Source organism: Oncorhynchus nerka, linkage group LG4 (assembly GCF_034236695.1).
Source record: "Oncorhynchus nerka isolate Pitt River linkage group LG4, Oner_Uvic_2.0, whole genome shotgun sequence".
NCBI lineage: Eukaryota > Metazoa > Chordata > Actinopteri > Salmoniformes > Salmonidae > Oncorhynchus > Oncorhynchus nerka.
Window position 1 is genome coordinate 59153989 of NC_088399.1, and position 22005 is coordinate 59175993.

Sequence of the window (22005 nt, forward strand, 5' to 3'; positions counted from 1 at the left end):
CTGGTAACTTAATGATGGTATTGGAGTCGTGCCTGGCCATGCAGTTGTGGGTGAACAGGGAGTATAGGAGGGGACTGAGCACGCACCTCTGAGGAGCTCCAGTGTTGAGGATCAGCGTGGCAGATTTGTTGTTACCTACCTTCACCCCCTCGGGACGGCCCGTCAGGAAGTCCAGGATCCAGTTGCAGAGGGAGGTGTTTAGTCCCAGATTCCTTAGCTTAGTGATGAGCTTTGAGGGTACTATGGTGTTGAACGCTGAGCTGTAGTCAATGAATAGCATTCTCACATAAGTGTTCCTTTTGTCCAGGTGGGAACGGGCAGTGTGGAGTGCAATAGAGATGACATCCTCTGTGGATCGGTTTGGGCGGTATGCAAATTGGAGTGGGTCTAGGGTTTCTGGGATAATGGTGTTGATGTGAGCCATTACCAATCTTTCAAAGCACTTCATGGCTACGGACGTGAGTGCTTACGGGTCTGTAGTTATTTAGGCAGGTTGCCTTTGTGTTCTTGTGCACCCCATAATGACAAAGCAAAAACAGTTTTTTAATCTGTAAATAAAAAACTTAAATGTAACATTTATCTAAGTATTCAGACCGTCGTTCCCTCAGTACTGTTGAAGCACCTTTGGCAGCGATTACAGCTTTGAGTCTTCTTAGGTAAAACATATTTACAGGCACACCTGTATTTAGGGAGTTTCTCACATTCTCCTCTCAAGCTCTGTCAGGTTGGATGGGGAATGTCACAGCTGCACAGCTATTTTCAGGTCTCTCCAGAGATGTTTCATTGGGTTCAATTCCGGGCTCTGGCTGGGCCACTCAATGACATTCACAGACTTGTTCCGAAGTCACTCTTGTGTTGTCTTGGCTGCATGCTTAGGGTCGTTGTCCTGTTGGAAGGTGAACCTTCGCCCCAGTCTGAGGTCCTGAGAGCTTTTTTTTTAAGCATGCCACCACCATGCTTCACCATAGGGATGGTGCCAGGTGTCCTCCAGATGGCATTCAGGCCAAAGAGTTCAATCTTGGTTTCATCAGACCAGAGAATCTTGTTTCTCATGGTCTGAGTACTTGTCATGTGCCTTTTACTGAGGAGTGGCTATCGTCTGGCAACTCTACCATAAAGGCCTGATTGGCGGAGTGCTGCAGAGATGGTTGTCCTTCTGGAAGGTTCTCCCATCTCCACAGAGAAACTCTGGAGCTCTGTCAGAGTAACCATCGGGTTGGGTTCTTGGTCACCTCCCTGACCATGGCCCTTTATTTACACCTTTATTTAACTAGGCGAGTCAGTTAAGAACAAATTCTTATTTTCAATGACGGCCTAGGAACAGTTGGTTAACTGCCTTGTTCAGGGGCAGAACGACAGATTTACCAGTTTGGCTGGGTAGCAAGCTCTAGGAAGAGTCTTAGTGGTTCCAAACTTTTTCCATTTAAGAATGATTGAGGTCACAGTGTTCTTGGGGACATTCAATGCTGCAGAAATGTTTTGGTACCCTTCACCAGATCCGTGCCTCAACACAATCCTGTCTTGGAGCTCCATGGACAATTCCTTCGACCTCATGGCTTGATACATGCTCTGACATGCACAGTCAACTGTGGGACCTTATATAGACAGGTGTGTGCCTTTCCAAATCAATTTAATTTACCACAGGTGGACTCCAAACAAGTTGTAGAAACATCAAGGATGATCAATGGAAACAGGATGCACCTGAGCTCAATTTCGAGTCTCATAGCAAAGAGTCTGAATACTTACGTAAATAAAGTATTCGTTTTTTAAAATTTGTAATAAGTTTGCAAAAATTTCAAAACAACCTGTTTTCGCTTTGTCATATTTTAGAATAAGGCTGTAACGTAAAAACAAAATGTGGAAAAAGTGAAAGGGTCTGAATACTTTTCGAATGCACTGTATAATGTATGCCACAAAAAATGGAATGGCCTGTTAAGAGAGTCAAAAGCTCACATACACTATCTCCCAAAGAAATTAGAGCCCAGCAGCACAAAGCCTACTGTGTAACTGAGCGATGGCTCTAATGACATGCAGTCGTAATGTATCCCTTCAGTGAGACAGACAGCGGTGACTCTGCTCATCCTACATGGGTAATTATAGAACTCCCTGCTCTGCTGTTCTCATCTCACCCTGGAACATGGCAGTAAGTAGCCTTGCACGAGAGGAGCTGGAGCCTATCTCTGGTTTCTGTAGTGTGATGCAGCTTGATGTGCAAGTACTTCACATCAATAGACTCACAGGGTCCTGACCCAAGCTATCTCCTTAATGCGGAGTGCCAATCAGAGACGTAGCGGGTCCCATTTTTACAGTCTTTGGTATGACTCTCCTGGGGATCGAACTCCCAAACCTTCCAATCTCAGGGCCGACACTAACCAAAAGGCCACGGAGTTGGCCACTGAACAAGGCAGGAAAATATCTAGCAAGGCTTAGTTTTACAATGCTTAGTGCAGACCAGGGTTCCCGATAGGACATTTGACCGGCAGCATTTTAATTTACCGGACATTTAAGAAATTTACTGGACTATATGCATTGGTTGCGTAACCTGATTAGGGCGTTCATCCACGAGGTTCTCAGAATGACAGAAATCCCATTTAGTTTATGGTAATTCATCTTAACAGAACATGCAACTTGGATGCAACGGCATGCGTCATTCCTACTGAATTCCGACGAGCAATTTGAAGATGTTAGAACAAGGCTAGCGGAAGCAATCCAAAAAATACATGAAATTAAGGATCATTATCTAAAAAAATGAAAAGCTGTGAATTGTTTTAAATCACATATCACAGGGCCCGCAATTTGGACATAGCGCAACAAATACCAAACAGATGACTGTTGAGTTGCGACTGTCAGTGAAAAGCAAAGAGACCCAGCCAGGCATATCGCGATATTTAAAAATACATCTCGCAAAAACAGTTTGGAAAACAAAATGGCTATTGCTGTAAAGAGAAGAGAACGAAAAGACTCCAATCTGACTTTAAGTTATCCAAATTCTCAACTTAATTGAGCGAAAAGTAAAAGTAACCCATCTTTATTGGCACCAGCGGAGAACATCAGTCATATGACAGCGAGTGTGCATATTCACTGTCACTGTCATTATCATTGCATCAGTGCCAGTGTTTTTGGACAATCATTTCCTCCTCCAGGTTTAGATGGACGTCATATTGTATTTTTTGTCTCCCTTTTCTCGTAAGCCAAATATGTGAATCAGACAACGTCGTTTTTATTGATCTGTCAGTGTCAGCAGAGTAGGCTACCCTGTAATTTGTCATATTTGAATCAATCTACACACAATACCCCATAATATCTTCAGTCATATAAAGTGAAGTAAAATTGCATGAAATGTGCTTATAAAAAGGCCAACATTTCCATGTGCAAAAAGAGAATAAATGATATAAATCTGATATAGCCTAAGCCTACTCTATGCAACTTCGAGCTGCATTGAACAGTCTTTTTTGTGAACAGTAATTAAGTTATATTATTAGCCTAAATTATGACTATCCAATCTAATCATCACATTAGGAATAGTAGGTGATCTTACATAAGTCTGCAAATGCGAGCAATGCTTTATTATTATTTTAAAATGGTGAAACTTAGCTTCCCCAAACTTCAAACCCACACGCCGTCTACATTAGAATAACTTCCCGCATGTACTTTTCCTCAGCCAACAAGACAAATAACGAACAGCCAAATCACTAGCCTATGTCAACCTACTATCCCCCATAGTAGAAAGGTTAACCTATTCTATTGGTCAGCTTGTCATTCTGTGCGAGAAACAAAGCCTATTCCAAACAGACTCTGAGACAGTTGTGGGACAATAGATCCCAAATTCATTTAAACAGTAGGCCTAGTCTGGCTGCACCCCCCAAAAAAACTTTAAAAAGCAATGAGGTTCATGCAACAGATCAGAACGTTTAGCATAGAATGTTGATAAACTCTTATTTCTTCACATTATAAGCGCAGCAATGAGCACAAGGTAATGGGCTACGCGCAAATGTTAGTTCAATAATGCAATTAGCAGGTTTCATGTGACAGAGGTGAAAATACTTGTTAGACATTTCCAAAAGAGAGGAAATCTAAATATGTTAACATTGGTTGCTAATAGGACTTATCTTTGGTTACTGGACAATGAAACAAACTTGATTAACAAAACAATAGAACACAGGAGAAAAAGGCCACTGGTTTCACTGGCCTACGGAAGTATTTATAAAATAACTGCCTGCGCATTTGGTTGGATTTGGCTAGGCTACTTTAAAGCAAGGTAATGCCCGTTTCAAACAATTAAGTATATGTTTTCAAAATGCATACTGCCTCCAGCTCATTACAAAGTGGCGTGACGCGCTGAAGCCTGCCTAGTTGCCTATGCACTTGAATGGCGAATGCGAAGCGCGCTTAATTACCAGTTGAGAAAATAAATTGTTGCTCTTTTTAATTTTGCCCATAGTTGGTTTTTTTCTTCACGGAATTGCCTTTGGAATTGTTGTGCAGTGATTGGGCTTATTAAAACGCATTTCACTCCAGCAGCAACAAACAGATGTTTGAATTCTTGTGCTGCATCGACTTGTATTTCAATCAACGAATAGGGCTAAAATGCATCATTTCGCAAAGGGATTATTATTTCTATGGACAATTGGCCGGCACCATTTTTATTTAGCGCCTTCTGATTATTTATTTTTAATCGACCAAAAGCCAGCTATTACAGGATAACGGAAACAATGGCGCAGGCCCAAATAAATTACAGTCTGACAAAATGACTATTAGAAAGCAGTATAAAAAGAGTCCAGGGCTTGTGTTCATAAAGAGTCTCAGAGTAGAAGTGCTGATCTGGGATCAGGTTGACCCTGTCCATGTAATCTAATTCATTATGATCAAAAAGACAATAACAGATCCAATATCAGAACTCCTACTCTTGACACCCTTTGTCCTGGACCATAGATTGAAACAAAAAAGGAAGGAAAGGGAGAATGAAGTGGAAAAGATAGAGAGGAAGACAGAGGAAGACACAGGTGTCTGGAGACTGTCTGTCAGACCTGTCTCTGTTCATTATATGAGTGCTCCGACATCATTATGGCAATATCAGGTCAGTGTGTGGAAGTGACACACACACACACACACACACACACACACACACACACCTGTTCTGAGAAGGTGGGTGAGTGGATGCAGTTGAAGTCTTTGAGGCTGTCCTGCAGCACGCGCAGCCTCATGGTGCCCTCCACCACATCCACACTCTTCAGCTGGAGGTCATTCACCGCGTCAAGGGTCACCACCCTGCCTGGGTTGGCCTCCGCCAATCGCAGGAGTTCCTGGGTTGCCGTGGAGATGGCTTGGCCCGGAGGATCAAGCCTGTGAGAAATGGAGGGAGGGAGAAAGGATGGAAGGAAGGAGAGAAAGATGAAAATAGACTCAAGAGTGGCGGCTCTTTATTTCTGTGCATTCAATGATATGTAGAGTGCTATTCACAAAAGAAAGGCAGATGGAAGACACTGTTGAGTGGTCATGATGACATCATAAATATAAACCCCTCATTTGCATAGATAAACATGGTTATGTGGGCTTAGTGGAGCCATAATGTGCAAAAAGGCTGAAACATACTGTATATGCTACATGATAATGCATGAATGCACACACACAAATTGTCCCACTGTCACACACACACACCTGAAGCGCGGCTGCTGCCTCTTGTTATAGTTGTCAATGATTCGGTCAGGGATCACCTTCAGGGTCTTGACTGTGATGGCTGACACGTCCTGTAGCTTCAGCTTCTGGACCGTGTGACTGCAGGGACCTATCAGCGGATCATATAGAACGTACACAATCGTTATTGGTTATTCCGTTGAAGCGTATGTGAGCTTGTTAGTTAGTGTTAGCATGTGTGCGTGTTCACTTAGCTGTGTGTGTGTATGTTGAGTCTTCATTGGTAAATGTGTATGTCTCTAACAGGGAGAAGTCGAGCATCAATCCCTGTGCGTGCGTGAGTTTCCATGAATAAATGTGTGCATGAACTGACCATCAGGTAGAAAGAGGGCAGTGTTGTAGAGGTGGGGGAAGGCACTGGCGTTGGGGCTGTCCCCTCCTCCCTCCTCGTTGCCTTTCTCACAGATGACGAGAGCGGTAAACGTACGATTCACTGAATCGCTGGACACCTGGGACAGATATTAAATAAAGGATTGATGAGGGGAGAAGTGAGAACGATAACTACATGACATGCCTTTGTCACCTAAAAAAAGTTGCAGTCCACACACACACCCACACAGACACACCCACACACAGACACACACCTGTAGGAGGACTCCAAGGGCGTTGAAGTGCTGTTTGTTGTTGACCACTACCACTCGTCCCACAGAGAGAGCCTTCAACCCATTCACGGACCCCAGAACTGCACACTGAAAGATGACAGACGGACAATTAGCAAATCATAGTGATGTTGTATTTATTTATTTTTTTTCTTAAAATTGACACTTTTTCACAATCAATTATATTGAGTTGTTTTGTGATGTGGTTTGAGCTTGAGTGTTTTGAAACCGTGCGTGTGTTATACATACATAAGTGTGTGTCCGAGAGCACGTATCTTTGTGAGTGCGTGTGTGCGTGCCTCTACAGTATGTTGTGTGTGTACCTGCAGCGCCTCAGCGGTGATGCGTAGCTCAGTGACAGTGTAGTAGTACGGCAGTAGGTCAGACAGCTGACCCTCCGTGTCCAGAGGAGGAAGAGAGGACAGAGTCTGTTTCAACTGACCGATCTGCTGCTCATGGGCCTGAGAGAAAGAGGAGAGGAAAATATAAGATATACTTTTATTAGGTCATATGAGCTGCTTTTTTCTTTTTTTTACCCAACCCCTCTGATATACACACACAAACGCAGGTTGGAGAGACAGACTTTATGTAAAAGAAAATCTAAAGGAATGTAGATCCTCAATAAGCATGAATAAATGTCACATTAAATATTAATATTAGGGACAATATTTCTGTTCTGACTCCTTCCATCAAAAGCTGAACGGTCCTTTGACCATTTAAGAACCACTCAGTTGAGGACTACCAATTTTTTTAACTGGTAGTCCTCAACTGTCGTGTCATGCATTATCTCTAGTCTTTTGCCCCAAGTGCTTGTGGGTAATGTAGCACAGTACCTGTGTGTCTCTGTGGCTCTCAGAGAAGCTCCTCCTCATCATGTCGGTAACTCTGAGGGCCTCCACACGCAGCAGGTTGAGAATCATGGTGTAGGTCAGCCTGAACTGGGACTGCAGCACTGTGGGCTTCCCCTAGAACGAAGAAAGAAGACGAGTAGGCGGCCAGTACGTCGCATCAAACTTTAGTGAACTACTTAGAGAATATAAACTCAGCAAAAAAAGAAACAGCCCTTTTCAGGACCCTGTCGTTCAAAGATCATTTGTAAAAATCAAAATAACTTCACAGATCTTCATTGTAATAGGTTTAAACACTGTTTCCCATGTTCAATGAATCATAAACAACTAATGAACATGCACCTGCGGAACGATCGTTAAGACACAAACAGCTTACAGACGGTAGGCAATTAAGGTCACAGTTATGAAAACTTATTACACTAAAGAGGCCTTTCTACTGACTCTGAAAAACACCAAAAGAAAGATGCCCAGGGTCCCTGCTCATCTGCGTGAACGTGCCTTAGGCATTCTGCAAGGAGGCATGAGGAACTGCAGATGTGGCCAGGGCAATAAATTGCAATGTCCGTACTGTGAGACGCCTAAGACAGTGCTACAGGGAGACAGAACGGACAGCTGATCGTCCTCGCAGTGGAAGACCACGTGTAACAACACCTGCACAGGATCGGTACATCCAAACATCACACCTGCGGGACAGGTACAGGATGGCAGCAACAACTGCCCGAGTCACACCAGGAACGCACAATCCCTCCATCAGTGCTCAGACTGTCTGCAATAGGCTGAGAGAGGCTGGACTGAGGGCTTGTAGGTCTGTTGTACAGGCAGGTCCTCACCAGACATCACCGGCAACAACGTCGATTTTGGACACAAACCCACCGTCGAAGGACCAGACAGGACTGGAAAAAAAGTGCTCTTCACTGACGAGTCGCAGTTTTGTCTCACCAGGGGTGATGGTCGGATTCGCATTTATCGTCGAAGGAATGAGCATTACACCGAGGCCTGGACTCTGGAGCGGGATCGATTTGGAGGTGGAGGGTCCGTCATGGTCTGGGACGGTGTGTCACAGCATCATCGGACTGAGCTTGTTGTCATTGCAGACAATCTCAACGCTGTGCGTTACAGGGAAGACATCCTCCTCCCTCATGTGGTTCCCTTCCTGCAGGCTCATCCTGACATGACCCTCCAGCGAAGAGCCCGGATCTCCATCCAATTGAGCACGTCTGGGACCTGTTGGATCGGAGGGTGAGGGCTAGGGCCATTCCCCCCCAGAAATGTCCGGAAACTTGCAGGTGCCTTGGTGGAAGAGCGGGGTAGCATCTCACAGCAAGAACTGGCAAATCTGGTACAGTCCATGAGGAGGAGATGCACTGCAGTACTTAATGCAGCTGGTGGCCACACCAGATACTGACTGTTACTTTTGATTTTGACCCCCCCTTTGTTCAGGGACACATTATTCCATTTCTGTTAGTCACATGTCTGTGGAACTTGTTCAGTTTATGTCTCAGTTGTTGAATCTTGCTATGTACATACAAATATTTACACATGTTAAGTTTGCTGAAAATAAACGCAGTTGACAGTGAGAGGACGTTCTTTTTTTGCTGAGTATTTACAAAAGAATACATATAGGAGCAGTCAGCATTGTACATCAGGACGCACAACTACAACGCATTTCGACTACTAGTCTTCCTCAGGCAGGGTTGTAGACGGAAGGTGACATGCCTCTAGAAATAGAGGTGGGCAAGTAAATGTCATTTCAGGAAAATAAACTATAGACAAAACATAAATACACACACACACATCATGATCAAGTCAGTGTACAGAGACAACATGAAAAATAATACACAGGGATGTACAGGAAGTGCATAAAGGGATAATGTTTTAGAGTTGTGTTCGTAAAAGACAATATATGCACTGTTGCGTAAGACACGTTCTGTAAAAAAACAAGACGCACACCATGGTGATTGTCAATAAGTCAGAAGAACAAGGAAAAAAACCAAAAGGCTACTGGTCAAGTCTGGGAAGGTATACTAGAGAAAACAGATCAGCTATAGTTGTTAGTTTAATCCGTGGGGAGCAATAGTATCTAGGAGGTGGATCCATTTAGACTCTTTTTGTAGTAGGAAACGGTGAAAATCACCCCCTCACTTACCCTGGGCGACAAAGAAGAAGTATAATTAAAATGGATGTCATTTAAAATGAATGTCACTTTTATGTTGTATACACAAAAAAGATAAATAATTGGAGGTAATGGAGCAGGAACCTTTTAAAGTGGATTGAGAAAGGTTCGTGCTAGATCACACAGGGTGGAGGTACGGAGGATGAAGTTGAGCATTTCTAATCATATAGACAGCAATTAGAAAAGCAAACAACTGTTATAGGAGCCTACATTTTCCCCTGATGATCGGACCAGGAACAACTTTGGCCCATAGTTATACACTAACAGTCAGCGATTAGCTACCACTACTATCGAGCAATTACAGTTAGCAACTTATCTGAAGACTGATCCAACAATTGATCAACAACGGTAGTGGGCAGCGAGAGGGTAATAGGGAGAATTTATCATATTTTCTACAGTATAGCAGCAGGAGGACCAATTCAGGGTGGAAATAGTCCACTCTAAAGCCCCACATTAGAGAGGTCAGTTAAAAATAAGGCCCTTGACAGTTTAATGAGGCACTTGTTTATGCAATCTAGCACGCAGCAACCCAAGAGGACTGTATGGCTTTTTCCTATACAGCAACCCTATTCCCAAAACCTACATAATGCACAAATTTTGACCAGTTCCCTATGGGCCCTGGTCAAGAGTAGTGCACTTACATAGGGCGCCAATTGGGACGCAGTCTATATTCTGTACAATGGCGGAGCACTTCGTGGGCGAGGTAGATGGAATCTATTGCGTGATTTTGGATTTAAATAGGAAATATGGTTATTTTTATTATTATATCCTTGGTAGAAAAGCAATCCCTTTCTAATTCTAAGAGCTATCCCCTCACCCATGGGAAAAGTAAGCCAAGTAATACACTTCTAAAAAAGAACTGACTGATGTAGAGCAGTGGTTTCTAAACGTCTCCTTTCCAGGGACCACCTGGGACCATCACTGTCAAATGTTAGCAGAGTCGCACAGTTTATTTAAATAAAATATTTTAGCGGTCAAATTTTATATCAGTTTAATCAGTGAATGTAACATGGATGTTTATTAAACAATTTTCATTGTAAAAAGTTATGTAGAATTGTTAAAAATCATTCATACTCCCAACTGTTATTCTTTTTAGCAGAAAAAATAAACAATAAATAAATAAATCACCAAGATTTGAAAAGCAATAAGATCGACCTGGTTCTTCATATTCCTTTTATTTGCAGCCTTGTCCTACTCTAAGTGCTTATGGGGTACCCTGGGGTTCAGAGAAAGTATCTCACCCAATTCACAAAATAATGACAGCAAGGGTAAGAAAGGGCATATTCTTGACCAAATGTTATACACAGAATTTTGGGGGGGGTTGCAGAAATGTGTTTACATCCGTTTTAGTGCGCATTTCTCCTTCGCCAAGATAATGCATCCACCTGACAGGTGTGGCATATCAAGAAGCAGATTAAACAGCATGATCATTACACAGGTAATGGGGACAATAAAAGACAACTTTAAAATGTGCAGTTTTGTCACACAACACAATGCCACAGATGTCTCAAGTTTTGAGGGTGTGTGCAATTGGCATGATGACTGCAGGAATGTCCACCAGAGCTGTTGCCAGAGAATTTAAAAGTTAATTTCTCTACCATAAGCCGCCTCCAATGTCGTTTTAGAGAATTTGGCAGTACGTACAACCCGCCTCATAACCGCAGACCACATGTAACCACGCCAGCCCAGGACCTCCACATCCGGCTTCTTCAGCTGCAGGATCATCTGAGACCAGCCTCCCAGACTGTTGGAACTGTGGATTTCCACAAATAAAGAATTTCTTCACAAACTGCGAATCTGTGTGCTCGTTGTCCTCACTAGGCTCTTGACCTGACTGCAGTTCGGCGTCATAACCGAGTTCAGTGGGAAAATGCGCAACTTCAAAGGCCACTGGCACGGTGGAGAAGTGTGCTTTTCATGGATGAATACTGGGTTCAACTGTACCGGGCAGATGGCAGACAGCATGTATAGCGTCGTGAGGGAGAGCGGTTTGCTGATGTCAAAGTTGTAAACAGAGTGCCTCATGGAGGCGATGGTGTTATTGTATGGGCAGTCATAAGCTCCGGACAACGAACATAATTGCATTTTATCGATGGCAATTTGAATGCAGAGATACTGTGACGAGATCCTGAGACCCATTGTCGTGACATTCATCTGCCGCCATAACCTCATGTTTCAACATGATAATGCACTGCCCCATGTCGCAAGTACACAATTCCTGGTATCTGAAAATGTCCCAGTTATGCATACTCACCAGACATTTCACCCATTGAGCATGCATGGGATGTTCTGGATCGACGTGTACGACAGCGTGTTCCAGTTCCCGCCAATATCCAGAAAATTCGCACAGCCATTGAAGAGGAGTGGGAAAAGATTCCAGACTTAACAGCCTGATCAACTCTATGTGAAGGAGATGTGTCGTTCTACATGAGGCAAATGGTGGTCACACCCGATAATGACTGGTTTTCTGATCCATGTCCCTGACTTTTTTAAAAGATATCTATGACCAAACAGATGCTTATCTGTATTCCCAGTCATGTGAAATCCATAGATTAGGGCCTAATGAATTTATTTACATTGACTGATTTCCTTATATGAACTGCAACTCAGTTAAATCTTTGAAATTGTTGCGTTTATATTCTTGTTCAGTATATGACTACTCAAAGCAACATATCATCAATTAACAATATATTCAAAATGGAACAAAAATATACTCGGGATGGGCATAGAATTCGAATATACGAATATCCAAAAGGACGTTAATATCAGAATGGACATAAGTATTCGAATACTTAAGTACACATTCTTTAGGGGGAACATTTTTAAAGGCTTTGTCTTAAATAATATAATATATGTGGCATTGCTACACACAAGGAAGGATATACCATGACATTCCTAATTTAATAAAAACAAACTTTTTAATGTTTTATAACCTGCGCCCCATAAAAATCCATACCGTAGCTACAGCCTACACAAGTATTTCACGCGTGTAGCTTGTTGTTGACAGTCAGAGGCTCCATGTGTAGCAATGCCAAATATAATTAATTAAGTTGGCTAAATGGGAAGGGGACGGCAGGTAGCCTAGTGGTTAGAGCATTGGGCCAGTAACCGAAAGGTTGCTAGATCGAATCCCCGAGCTGACAAGGTAAAAGTCTTTCTGCCCCTGAACAAGGCAGTTAGTCCACTGTTCATAGTCCGTCATTGTCAATAATAATTTGTTCTTAAACTTCCTATGGATCAAATCCCTTTAGCGTGATCGATTTGACAACATCTGATGAAATGGCAGATCGCCAAATTAAATTACTATAAATATTAAACTTTCATGAAATCACACATGCATTACACCAAATTAAAGCTACACTTGTTGTTAATCCAGCCAATGTGTCAGATTTCAAAAGGCTTTACGGCGAAAGCAAACCATGCGATTATCTGAGGACAGCACCCCATCAAACAAAGACAGACAATCATAATTCAACCCGCCAGGCGCAACACGAAACTCACAAATAAAGATATAATCCACGCCTTACCTTTGACGAGCTTCTTCTCCAATATGTCCCATAAACATCACAAATGGTCCTTTTGTTCGATTCATTCCATCGTTATATATACAAATTGTCCATTTATTTGGCGTGTTTGATCCAGAAAAACACCGGTTCCAACTTCGCATCATGGCTACAAAATATCTCATAAATTACCTGTAATCTTTGTCCAACTTGAACTGTCAATCTCTCGACTGTATGGTACAAAGTCAGACAATAGTAACATATGGACTACAACACTTTAAAATCACTACTTTGATATATGCACTCAAGTAATAGCGTCCTGCAGGTGGAAAGTGGAGAGGGATTTTGGGGGATAAATGTGTATTTGTGTAATATCTGTTGGTTTGTGTTTGTCCTGTCAACCCCAAAAATTATAAAAACTTGATCACAAAAAACTGTCATAAAACACTGATATAGCGGTATTAAATGTAAGGCGACAGTGGAAGCCTTACCAGCATCATGACATGTAGTTCTCCCATATCATGTACCCCTGACTTGCATAGGATGATGACAGTGCCTGTGGCATCCAGACCTCTCCTACCAGCTCTACCAGCCATTTGGATATACTCACCTGAGAGAAAGAGAGCGAGAGCGAGAGAGACAGACAAAGAGGTTAGTCATACAGTACTAAGAGCTCTTAAATATGTAGAAAAACATCCATTCTATTTTCTCCTCTCCACTCAAACATGAGAGAGAGAAGTGTCAAGTTAATGTCACATGCAGTGAAATGCATTTCTTGCCAGCTCTAACCACGACAACGCAGTAGTCAATAACAATGTAATACTAAAAATAAGGTAGAACAAAAAAGCACGCGATTTAAAAATAAGAACACAATGTACGTACGCATACTATATACAGGGTCAGTTCCAGTACCATATTTACAATGTGCAGCGATACTGTATCGATAGAGGTAGATATGTACAGGTGTAAGTTGACTAGGCATCAGGATATGATAAACAGAGTAGCAGCAGCGTATATGATGACTGTATGTGAGTGGGTGTGTGTAGAGTCAGTATAAATGTATGTGTGAGCAAATTATGGAGTGAGTATATGTACAGTACCAGTCAAAAGTTTGGACATACCTACTTATTCAAGGGTATTTCTTTATTTTTACTATTTTCTACATCGTAGAATAACAGTGAAGACATGAAATAAAACATTTGGAATCATGTAGTAATATATTTTATACTTCAAATTAGCCACACTTTGCCTTGATGAAAGCTTCTTCACGACTGTGCGAGTGTGAGTGGACCATTTTAAGTTCTTCGTGATTTGGACACAGTGATTTAAAGCTCTCGACCCGCTCCACTGCAGCCCTGTCGATGTGAATGGGGATGTACTGCCCCCCCCCCTTCCTGTAGTCCACAAACAGCTCCTTAGTCTTACTGATGTTAAGGGAGAGGTTGCTGTTCCGCCCCACACTCCACACACCGCCCCTGTCCTGTTGTCAGCAAACTTGATGATGGTGTTGGAGTTGTGCATGGTCAAGCAGTCGTGTGTAAACATGGAGTACAGGAAGGGACTAAGCACACACCTCTGTGGGGCCCCCGTGTTGAGTGTCAGTGTGGCGGATGTGATGTTGCCTTCCCTCACCACCTAGGGTCGGCCTGTCAGGAAGTCCAGGATCCAGTTGCAGAGGAAGGTTTTCAGTCCCAGTCCTAAGCTTGGTGAGGAGCTTGGATGGGGAAATGGTGCTGAACGCAGAGCTGTAGTCAATGAACATCATTCTCACATAGGTATTCCTCTTATCTCGGTGGGTGAGGGTAGTGTGGAGTACAATAGAGATTGTGTTGTCTATGGATCTGTTGAGGCGGTATGCAAATTGGAGTGGGTCTACGGTGTCTGGGATGATGGAGTTTATGTGTGCTATAACCAGCCTCTCAAAGCACTTCATGATTACAGACTACAGACAGAGAGAGAGAGCAAGCCAAAACAGGCAGAGACAAAAGAGGTTAGTCATACTCAGGGTTTCCGTTATGAAAATTTGGCACCAGACAAAGTGACCCTCAAGATTTTAATTCACCGGACATTTGAGAAATTTACTGGACATCCATATGCATTGGCTGCGTAACGCATTAGGACGTCTACCCACGGTGCTCAAAATCACATTTAGATTATTGTCATTTATTATTATAAAATGTTTTTGTTGTTGTAATTTTCCCCCTTTTTTCTCCCCAATTTTGTGATACCAAATTGCGAACCAATCTCGTGTCAATCTCTCCCAATGGGCCCGGGAGAGACGAAGGTCGAGTCATGCGTCCTCCGTGACCTGCCAAGCTGCGCTGCTTCTTAACACCCGCTCGTTTAACCCGGAAGCCAGCAGCACCAATGAAGTCTGCTTGGAGGCGACCGGACCGCCACAAGGAGTCGCTAGAGCGTGATGAGCCAAGGAAAGCTTCCTGGCCAAACCCTCCCCTAACCGGGACAACTTTGCCCCCAATGGGACTCCCAGGAGTGACGCCTCAACACTGCGATGCAGAGCCTTAGACCACTGCGCCACTCGGGAGGCCCTATTGTAATTTAGTTTAACAGAATAGAAATGAGCTATAACAAAATAAAGTAGAACTATGTTTCTTATACCAACATGACAGGTTTTATTGAAAAGCAAAACATTGCCTGTTGCGTCTTCATCCCTGCTATAAATCATAAATTAATATCATTTTAAAAAATGTAAACATTTAGACTAGAAGAACAAGTCGCCTACATTTAAATTAGGCCTAGTAAATAACAAAACAAGGCTGTCTACGAACACCAGGGCCGGCCCGCCCCACTCCCGCTGCGATTCAGAACCACAGCAGTGGAAAGAGGCCACTCTAGGTGGCCACAAAGTGAAGAAATTATCAAAATGATCTTGGACAATCAAATTCAGAATGTAAATGCATTTGTTAATGCTGGTTCATTGAGAGAAAGCTTATTTTACAATGCAGCTGTGAAAGGAGGCCTGCACCGTGCATTTATGAAGCACTCGTTTTCCAAAGCTCAAATGATATCGCTCTCTTTTTACAGCTGAGGCTCCCGAGTGGTGCAGTGGCCAGAGGCGTCACTACAGACCCTGGTTCGATCCCGGGCTGTATCACAACCGGCCGTGATCGGGAGTTCCATAGGGCGGCGCACAATTAGCCCAGCGTCGTCCGGGTTAGGGGAGGGTTTGGCCGGGGTAGGCCGTCATTGTAAATAAAATCGAATTAAAATAAACAGTTCTACTGGATGATGTTAATAAATGTTCTGGTTATTGTAATTTAAACTTATTGTGGAGACGTGACTCGTGTCATGTAAGATATACGTATTTGGCTTATTGATAACAACTCTGTTTCCTACGATAGGCAGTTGGCTGCCTAGTGATTGCAACATTGTAACTCTCCGATGTGAATACGTAGAAACTGAAATGCACCAATTGCGCATGATACACATCATTACTCTACCCTATCAATTAATTCCAAATCTCTATGCTATACATGACACAGGGGCGGCATATGTTGATCTGGCCTAGGGTGGCAGCAGAACTACTAGGACTGTGCCTGACCAACACAATCATTTGCCTCCAATTTACTTGCGTTTGCGGCAGACCTTGGCCTGCTCAAAGTGAGCCGCTGCTGTTGGATAAGTCAAAACTGTCCAAAACCTTGGAGCGGCTTCCAGTGCCAATGAGCCTCTTTACTTTGTCCTTATGAAGGCGGGATCTTAAGGCTGTCTTTACTGTTTTGGAGAAAGAATCCCCTGTTTGGAAATGGTGATAATCAACACAATCTTCGTCAATTGTGAACAGTCGGGGTACATTTAGCTTAAATCCCTTGCATCTTTTGCGTGAGTAAAATTAAAAACACGCACACCCGACACAAATTACCGAGCAGCTTGAGGATTTATTAGCCTATGAAGTATATTTTCCTTTGAAGTTGGAGCACATAGACTGGTTTTCCATCAATTAATTTAAAAAACGTATTTTGCAATAGACTTTATTTTTCACCCGGACAATTTGACCGGAACAATTATATTTATTGGCATTTACCAGCTATCGGAAACCCTGGTCATATGGTACTAAGAACTCTTAGAAAAACATCCCTCTGTAGAAAAACATCCATTCTATTTTTTCCCTCTACAATCAAACATCAGAGAGAGAGAGAGAGAGAGATTGAAGTGGCATCAATCAGATGAAAATACTTCCGGTAAGCACTCACACTCAGCTTCTCTATCTGTTTAAAATTCTCCTCATTTGAATTAATGTGCAAATCAGCTGTTAATTCAAGTGTGCCTTCAAAAAAAAATGAAGGCCTTGGATAATTAAATGATTTTTCCTTTTGCCATAACGAAAGTGCTGATGTTACGTCTGCTTTCTCAGAGACAGAGTGACAGCGAGAGACAAAGAAAGAGAGAGTGAATGAATGAAAAGGACGTTGTGTGTATATAAACGCATGAGAAGGAAGGGAAGGGGAGGAAGGGACCGTACCAGGCAGCAGGTTTCGGAAGCCGGTACCATCGTGTTTCCGTATGCTGTCAAACACAACTGTCCTCGCGGGCATATTCACTCCCATAGCAAACGTCTCAGTGGCAAACAGAACCTGAGAGAGAGACATTCATTTGTAAAGCGTGTCAAGACGTTAAATGCAGAGGTAGAGCTAGGACTTTTGACCAGACATGGAGTTTCAAGATATTGACAAATAGTCACACTGATTTAAAAATTGAACCAATAAGACTCACCTTTACTAGCCCCCGTGAGAACAGCATCTCAATGACCTCCTTTAGGATTGGCAGGATGCCGCTGTGATGCACGGCGATCCCCCTCTTCAGCAGGTCCCTCATCAACAGGATCTAACAACAGAGGAGGGGTTGGTAACAAGACAGGTGGAGCGGCGAGTAGCATAGCGGCTAAGAGCATTGGGCCAGTAACTGAATGGTCGCTGCAAAGCACTTAACACTAATTGCTCCTGTAAGTCACTCTGGATAAGACCATCTGCTAAATGACTTTGTTGTAACGAGAGCCCACGACGAGTGTCACGCACCCTCCAGGCCAAGACATGTAGTTTTGTTATCGATAGCGCCTCCCTCAAGCTATGAATGATGAAGGAGCAGATGTTCCCTGTGCACGCATCGATGTGGTGAAAGGGGGGTTAGCCCTTCCAGTCACTGAGTAGCTTACAAGACGCCCCTATCACAAGAACAATAAACCCCTCTCCCTTTCCCCCGTTTAGCGACTCCGAGTGTCCCCTGGGGAGGTTGAGGAGACAAAGAACAGACAATTTCTTCCGATTAGCAGACCATCTTACGACCTGCATGTGTTACTGTTGATTACCAACTAGACTTTCAGGCACAGTGGATGTAGATTCAAAGAAAGAGGGGGGGTCAGGCTATGATTTTCCTTTTAACAAGAGGGAAAAGTAGTGGCAATTGCACCAGTGACATTTAAACACGTTTCAAACTGAAAGACTCATAACATGTTGGTATAACTTGAAGCATACTGTGAGAGTTTTCTCCTGACATTTCTATGTCATTAAAAGGGAATTTAATGTATATTTTACTCAAAGCATGTTTAGAACCTACATGCTACATATTTCATCCCCGGGACTGTTTAACTGTTTTCTGCACAGTAGGAACATACTGTGGACACTTATGAGGAAATCTCAATGAACATAACTGTGCTGAATTCTCAGAATCAACAGGGTGATCCTGTGACACCCTGTCCGGCCTAATCAGCCCGGCCTCTGTGAATATAGCTACAAGACTTGCTAACAGGGCTCCAGACTGGCGCAGCGGTCTAAGGCACTGCATCTCAGTACTAGAGGTGTCACTGCAGACCCTGGTTCGATCCTGTGCTGTATCACAACCGGCCGTGATCGGGAGTCCCATAGTGCTGCACACAATTGCCCTAGCGTCGTCTGGGTTAGGGGAGGCCCAGGTAGGCCGTCATTGTAAATAAGAATTTGTTCTTAACGGACTTGCCTAGTTAAATGAAGGTTACATTTTTTTAAATTAAAAAGAGACTGGCAGATCATGTTGCTTCGCAGTGGGCCACACCAGTTGAATGAATAACCTACATCTCCTTGGAGGCCAAACACCTATTGACGAAACCATATCCTACTCAGACAGAAGCAATCATCCCAGAGGTGATCCTGCGGAACGCACTGTATGCTCATTCAAGACTAACTGACTGAGTTCACAATCGGGATGGGCTGGGACCAGAGGAAGAATTCACTTCACGGAAATGCTCTAATGGACTGAGAACAGAGAGAAGTGGGTGTAGCTCATTCGGCTGTGAGCTACTTCAGCCTGCTGGCCTCAACATTACTGTCGAGAGAGACAACAACCTTTAAACCAGCTCCATCCCATCCTAACGGAATTGCAACATAGCAGGCGTTAGCCCATGCAAGTAATTTATCCTGTTGCCTTCTTCTTTTCCTCTGAAAGTGGTGTGTGTGTAAAGTGGTGGAAGTCATTGAGTATTGTAAGACGGCCGATCTAATTTACAAACCCATGATCAAAACTGTCGCACCACTGCCCACATCGGATGCTAATTGGTAGCCTAGTTCATGTCTATTCCTGATTGGTGAGCTCTATGGTTTCCCGGTTGTGAAAGCCTATGTCGATGTAGCGCGCTCACATTTTCTCTTTCAATGAATAAGATCAAATCATTCTCAAAAGTCCTGTGAAAGTGTTGTTGTATTTGCCTGAGTTGAGTATGCAAGCCATTCATATTGACCTGTGGAGCCTCTCCCCTCAATAACTGTGTCGCATCCCAAAGTACCCCATCTTTATATCATACCTCTTAACTACCTCATTTTCCAACAAGTTTAGTTTGGTAAAAAAAAAACTTGAATGAATTATATGGCATTGAAGTCATTTGCGAGCGACTGGGTTTTTGCAGTTCCAGAACTGACGGCTATTCAGAATGAGAATATAGTAAATTGACTGTTGATTAGACTATTGTTAATGGGGATTAATGGTATAACGGTTAATGATAACTACTGGATAGGATAACTATATTATTCCAGTAATTAATCAGTATATTATCTTGAATATTAGCCAAAAGTAACAACTAAAATGTAAATGACCAATCTAACAATTCCTAGGTTACATTTCCAACAGTTCAATCTATTTGCTACAATTGGCTATGATAGGGAATAATACATTTGAAGCAATGTGAGCCAAATTCATTGCATTGTTGATGTTTGCATGAAACAGTAGAACAGTAGAACATGGGTACACTTTAAAAAATATATATATATTTTTAGAGGGAGGATCAGCTTAATATTGCGGAAAGAATGTTGCTTCCAATGTAATTGTCTGCATAATTTCCAATCCCCCATATTTTTTGGGTAAATATATATATCCATACATGCATGCATATATATACACATATATACATACACATACCTGTATAGACATACATACCTTTTTTAAAGAATATAACTTTATTATTATTCCCCGCAAAACCCTTCTGCCGATCCCCCAATTGGAGTAAACTAATAAACACTTCTGCTTCTACCTTCAATCCATACATCTTATACACACTCTACAGACACAGTCTAATAGTTCTCTCTTGTTTGTTCTTAGTCCTTCCTCTATTTCTGATGTCCATCCAGTTTGATTTCTATTTGTAACTATGCTATTTCACAGAAGTTCTGAACCTATATACATTTTACAGATCCCGTATGCTTTACATTGTTAATCTTGTTATTAGTCCCACCCTTCAGCTCCATTCAACCCCTCCCAGCTATCCCTCAACATCATCCCTTTCGGATTTCTATTTGCCATATATTTCTCAACTGTGCTGTGATGCTTCACAAAATAATTTAACCTTCCTATTTTTTTTTGCTAAAATAATTCTTATATTATTGATTGATTGACTATGGCTTTTCAAATCACCCAGTATTGCTATCTGTAGCGTTAGTTCTAGGCAAATGTTGCAATTCTTCAGCCATTCCTGGACCTGTGACCAAAAACGAGCTACATATGGACAATACCAAAATAAATGATCTAATGACTCTGCCTCCTCACAGCAGAATCTGCAGAGCTGGGAACATTGTATAATGTATAACATATGTATAACATTCTATTAGTTGCAAGAATTTTGTATAGTAATTTATATTGATTTTATTTTTAATCCGCATTGTTTTGCGCATCAATTCATAAACCATGTGCCATGGAATGGGTACATAAATCTCTTCCCAACTATTTTGCAATTTATATGGCACAGCTGTCAGTATTTTGGTCCTTAAATGAAATTGGTATATGTTTTTATTTATCAGACTTTTCTTTAACCATTTATGTTCTTTAATACATGGCCGACATACAAGTTCCTTACTTTTTTCCCCTTCTACTTGCCTCTTCCATTTTTGTGGTAATGCTGCAATTAATTGGTTGTAATTTCCATATGTCTGTATTAGCTGCATGTGTGACATAACTCCACCAGTCCTATTTATGATATCATTCACTAAAATTATACCTTTTTTTTCCCCCTTCGATAAATACAGTTTTTTTAATCAATTAATATATTTGAATTTAACCACAATATTTGTTGTACTATTTGTTCCGTCCTTTCAGGTGGATTAAACTGAAATTGCAACCAACTTTCTAAGGCTTGTTTAAAAAATAAAGATATTTTGGAAATTTTTCAAACAACTGAAAGTGAACAGGTGTAATCAAAATAAAGGGGAAAAGGCCCTTCCTGAATATAGGATGAGACATTCGTACCAATTGACTAGAGAACCAGTTTGGATTTAAGTATAACTTTTTTATGACTGATGCCTTTAGTGAGAGGTCTAATGCTTTAATATTTAATCATTTCTGCCCACCAAATTCATATTCATTATATAAATAGGCCCTTTTAATTTTATCTGGCTTGTCATTCCAAATGAAATTGAATATTTTTTGTTCATATAATTTAAAAAGCAGGTCACTAGGTGTAGGCAAAACCATAAGCAAATAGGTAAACTGTGATATAACTAAGGAGTTAATCATGGTGATTTTTCCACAAATAGACAGGTATTTTCCTTTCCATGGTAGAACGATCTTATCTATTTTTGCTAACTTTCTATAAAAATTGATTGGAGTGAGAATTTCTTTCTTTTGGGATTTGTATACCAAGTATGTGCACATCTCCTTCAGACCATTTAATTGGTAAACTACATGGTAATGTAAAATGTGAATTTTTTAGT

The 22005-nt window shown here is 42.0% G+C and overlaps 1 protein-coding gene across 1 annotated transcript in view; it reads right to left on the reverse strand.

Annotated features, from left to right (window-relative positions):
* The window catches only part of LOC115128281 (superkiller complex protein 2-like), a 48479-nt gene that overhangs the window by 11619 nt on the left and 14855 nt on the right, over nucleotides 1-22005 (reverse strand). Inside the window, exons 17-25 of the mRNA XM_029657984.2 lie at nucleotides 17552-17662; nucleotides 17301-17412; nucleotides 13309-13427; nucleotides 7127-7258; nucleotides 6617-6754; nucleotides 6279-6383; nucleotides 6008-6143; nucleotides 5659-5785; nucleotides 5133-5343 (exon numbers count right to left, since the gene is read on the reverse strand). Of these exons, the coding sequence (XP_029513844.2) occupies nucleotides 5133-5343; nucleotides 5659-5785; nucleotides 6008-6143; nucleotides 6279-6383; nucleotides 6617-6754; nucleotides 7127-7258; nucleotides 13309-13427; nucleotides 17301-17412; nucleotides 17552-17662 (1191 nt within the window). The remainder of the gene's footprint in view (nucleotides 1-5132; nucleotides 5344-5658; nucleotides 5786-6007; nucleotides 6144-6278; nucleotides 6384-6616; nucleotides 6755-7126; nucleotides 7259-13308; nucleotides 13428-17300; nucleotides 17413-17551; nucleotides 17663-22005) is intronic.